The 4,812-nt window shown below is 39.1% G+C and overlaps 1 protein-coding gene across 1 annotated transcript in view; it reads left to right on the forward strand.

The window, feature by feature from the left end:
• Positions 1-203: 203 nt before the first annotated feature.
• The window catches only part of SLC35F1 (solute carrier family 35, member F1), a 117,425-nt gene continuing 112,816 nt past the window's right edge, over positions 204-4,812 (forward strand). The window contains exon 1 of the mRNA XM_014533748.1: positions 204-380. Within this exon, the coding sequence (XP_014389234.1) occupies positions 209-380 (172 nt within the window). The 5' untranslated portion in view covers positions 204-208. The remainder of the gene's footprint in view (positions 381-4,812) is intronic.

Raw genomic sequence — 4,812 nt, forward strand, 5'->3', positions numbered from 1 at the left:
TCCTTAAGCTCTCTAAGCGTTAGATTTTCCTCCTATAAAACCTCAGTAACAATTGCACCTTCCTCATAGCATTGCTGTAATGAATTAAAAGAAATACAGTTTATTGCACTTAGCCCAATGAATAGCATAAATGCTCGATACATTTTAAATGTTGTTTAAATGGACTTACTGATGATCTTTGCTGTGTTTCTTTTTATTTTTCAGGGAGATGCTAATCTCTGTGGCTCTAGGCCAGGTGTTATCCCTCCTTATTTGTGGAATTGGCTTGACCAGCAAGTACTTGTCCGAAGATTTCCATGCCAACACACCAGTCTTCCAGAGTTTCCTCAATTACATTCTTCTCTTCTTGGTCTATACCACCACGCTGGCTGTCAGACAAGGTAAGCATGCAAATACACCAGCCATGTAGCCAAGTTTCTCTTTTACAAACATCTAGAAAAATGATGCGCCATGACCAGATAACTTTTTCGCTTACAGCATCATGTGATAATTCAAAACCCCATATCTCACTTTTCTATTTTACAGTCATACAGTAAATGAAATGAATGAATAAATCACAAAGAAGTATACATTGTGTGAATTCAGTGTGAAGTGGGAAATGCATGGATAGGCAGAAATGTACAATTGCTCACTATGTGAATTTCTGGTAAAATTCCTCGTACCCCTTTGTGAATCTAAATAGAGTGCTTCTATGGAACCTGGAACACGCCCGGTACAGCTGTCCTAAATAATGCTAGCCCTGAGAAATTCAAGGGAATTACAGACAAATATATGTTCTTTGGGAAAGTGTCATGGGAAGGGTAAAAGTAGTAAACACAAAACAACTCTAATAATAGCAAAGTGGGGAAGGAAGAAAAGAAAACTACCACAAATGGCCAGGTAAGATGTTCTGTCTAAACTTAAAATAGCTAAAGCAATAAAGCAAGGCCTCCAAGAATCAATGCAAGAAAAACATTTTAAGGGGCAATTGCAATTTAAATCCTTTGGCTATATCTCTGGAGCGTTTACCTCACAGCTTTATGATTAAACCACTGGATCTGGTGTATACATTTTTATCTGTGACCTAGAAATAGCCACGAATTTCCCCCCAATAGTAACTATTGACTATAAAATGTGCATTGAAAAATAATCATTAATAACTTTGAAGGCAATTGTATACCTTAATAATAAATAAAGATATATGAATAGTTGTATATATCAATTCTAATAGTTAAATATTTTTTTAAAAATATATTTTTATTGATTTCAGAGAGGAAGGGAGAGGGAGAGAGAAATAGCAACATCAGTGATGAGAGAGAATCATTGATTGGCTGCCTCCTGCACCCACCCCCTCCCCCCAACTGGGGATGGAGCCTGCAACCCGGGCATGTGCCCTGTCTGGGAATTGAACCGTGACCTCCTGGTTCATAGGTCAATGCTCAACCATTGAGCCATGCTGTTGGGCTAATAGTCATGCTTTTTTAAGAAAAAATATTAGCTTTATTGTTGAAATTATTACAGATGTCCCCTTCTTCCCCATTGACTCCCTCCACCCCGTACCCCACCTCCCCCCGGCTTTCATCAAACTATGGTCTGTGTCCATGGGTTATGCACATATGCATATAAGTTCTTTGGTTACTCTCTTTCCACCTCCTACCCGACCTTCCCTCTGAGATTGTCAGTCTGTTCCATGCTTCTATGTCTCTAAAGTGATGAACATAATAGTCATACTTTTTAAAAAGTTTTATAAGAACTGTATATTAGTATTTTATTTTTATATTTCCTTATTTAGATTACTTTCCAAAATAATATTGCTTAATTATAATGATTTGGCCACTACTAGATTTTATCTTAGAGGGAGAATAGAAATGAACAAGTTGGGACTGAATTCTAGTTTAACTTTGGATTTGTTTAAAGTACTGAAGAAGCTAATTTCATTTACTTCTCAAAAATATATGTTATTGGTGCTTGTTTTAGTTAGCTCAGTACAAGGAGTATGAATAAGAATAATAAAATTAATCTTAACACAATTTTGCAATACTTTAATATTACAAAAAAAAAATTCACATGAAAGTGGTAAATTTATCTTCTCTGTGGCGTTGAGAATCAAACATTCCAGACTATGAGAAGGCGAATTGTAACTCGTCTTTGAGTTCTTGTTCACCTTACTTTCTAGGGGTTCAGAAATTTAACAAAAACTTGCATCAGGACAAAAGTAAAATCAAGCCATTCTATGAAACAGTCACAAAAAGAGACAGAAAAGCTTAGAAAATTAATGTAGCAAAATAATAATAATAATACCTTTTATTGAAACTTATAATGTACCAGGCACTATATGTGTAAATTCCCTCTTTTATTCCTTCAATCAAAGGAAATACGTGTTATTATCCAAAAATTTTTAAATGAGAAAACCTTATAATCTACCAGGCACTATATGTGTGAATTCCCTCTTTTATTCCTTCAATCAATACGTGTTATTATCCAAAAATTTTTAAATGAGAAAACCAAAGCTACTCCAACATCCGGAACCTGCTCCAGGCTATAGAACTAGGAGGTAGAGACCCGCCCTTGGCCAGGGCTGTGTGCCTTCCTGGCCCACCCTGCCCACTCCAAGGGAGGCAAGAGGAGGAAAGAGAGGTACTTTCAAGCAAAAGGAGGGTGTTTCCCTGGAATTTTAAAACTCTAATTCAGAAACCAGCCCTTAATGCAAGGTCTAGTGGGCACAGCAATGAAATCAGGAGGATGTGGTCGAAGACTCGGGTGAGATGGGCAGGGTGTGCAGGGAGAGGCACAGGTGGAAGGAGGCTGAGGGCTAGAGGCAGCAAGGAATCTGGGGGCTCTCTGGAAAGAAGACTGAAGAGGGCCTGAGAAAATGCTGTCGACTCCCATCAGTGATGAAGAAAACCAACTTCCACAATGTTCTAGCTGGAGATTTTTTTTCCTTTGCCTCATATTATCACTAAATCTGCTGACATGTCTTTATTTGGGTGTTTGCTCATAATGTTTGTTTGTGTTAATCTTCATCTTTAGAAATCTTAATAGGCTGGCATTAAGCTAACATCTGGAAATCAGCGTCGTAATTGCATTAATTTTGTGTGGGCTGCTTCAGCACTAATGTTCTAGAAACATACTAATCTCTTGCCTCTTGCACCTCAAGATTTGGGAGGGAATGAACCACAGAGCAAAGGGAAGGGTGGAAGGTCTGGTGTGAACAGGGAGGTGCTCTCATAGCCTGTTTCCCCTCCTTTCCCATTGCTCCCTCACCACTCTCCTCAGAGGCTGAGATGAGGACCCAGGGAGATGCCCATCTTCCCAATTCTCCCAGCACAGCCATCCCCACCCTGCTGGGCCACCACAGTCATTTGATGTCACCTTAGGCCACAGGACAGCAAGAATTTAGACTCTGGAATATATGTCTAAAGACATCTCATTTTCTAATTTTAATCATACAGTTTTTAAACAGTTATGATTGTTGTCTGTGAACACAGTGTGATAAATGCAAGAAGCACTTCAAAAGTGTTAAGGGTGCTGTGATTACAAGTCTTGTGGAAATTTGACCTCAAACTGTATTCTTTTTATCAAGTTGGCATTGGACCAATGATCAAAGACTCTGAAGCAACACATTCCAGCAAAAGTTCTGGTGGAACTCCAGTTCAAACTGGAGTTTTGAACTTGTTCCTGATTATTCATTAGTCCCTGCAAAATTTGAGTACCATCCTCCTTAAAAGTATATATATATCTTGTTGAACAAATTTTAAATCTATTTTTCTCCTTAATTAGAGCTAGGTTTTTATTCCAGATGGTTCTAAAATTCAAAAAAATCTCGTGTTCATAACAAGCAACTTCACTAATAACTTTTGTAGGGGAAAAAAAGTACTTTAAAAAAGTAGTTCCATTAACATTGTCTCCACTTTGAGATTTTAGTTAAATTTAGATAGCTGTTACTTCTTTGTATGCACAAAGTAGGTCTTCAGGAACGATAAAGAAAAACTCAGTACTCCTCCTGTGTGTCTTTCCTTTACTCTCACACTACTACTATACTTATAACACTTCTGATACCAGATGTGTGAAGGTTTTTCCCACACCAAGCAATCTGCAACACCAGCTGGGTGTCCCACAATTTAGCACAATTCTGACACTCTCTACGTGGAGAAAGTTAAGGGCTCAGTTCCACAAGACTGCCCCCCTCACTCCAAATGCCAATTGCTTCTGACCAATGGGCTATATATAAATTGCAGCTTCCCAGGACCCTTCTTGGACATGGTAAACTTCCTAGAGCCCCTCCAGAGGAAAAATAAACTGTGGGCCAGTTTATCATGAAAGGATATGATAAGGGTATAGATCAGTGGTTCTCAACCTTCCTAATGCCTCGACCCTTTAATACAGTTCCTCATGTTGTGGTGACCCCAATTTCATTGTTACAAATTGAACATAATTAAAGCATAGTGATTAATCACAAAAACAATTTGTAATTATATATGTGTTTTCCGATGGTCTTAGGCGATCCCTGTGAAAGGGTCATTCGACCCCCAAAGGGGTCGTGACCGAGAGGTTGAGAACCGCTGGTATAGATGAACACACAGATGGAGGAGATGAGTAGGAGGGCAAGGTATGTGGGACAGGGGCTGGAGCTTCCATGCCCTGTCTGGATACACCACTCTCTCAGCACCTCCACATGCTCACCAACCCTAAAGTTCTCTGAACCCTGTCCTTTTAGGATTTTATAGAGGCTTCATTACATAGGATGATTGATCATTAGCTCTGTTGCCAGGCCTCTCACCTCTCTGGGGAAGGGGGAAGTGGGATTAATAATTCCAAGCTTCTAATCATGGC

Source organism: Myotis brandtii, unplaced genomic scaffold (assembly GCF_000412655.1).
Source record: "Myotis brandtii unplaced genomic scaffold, ASM41265v1 scaffold123, whole genome shotgun sequence".
Classification (NCBI taxonomy): Eukaryota; Metazoa; Chordata; class Mammalia; order Chiroptera; family Vespertilionidae; genus Myotis; species Myotis brandtii.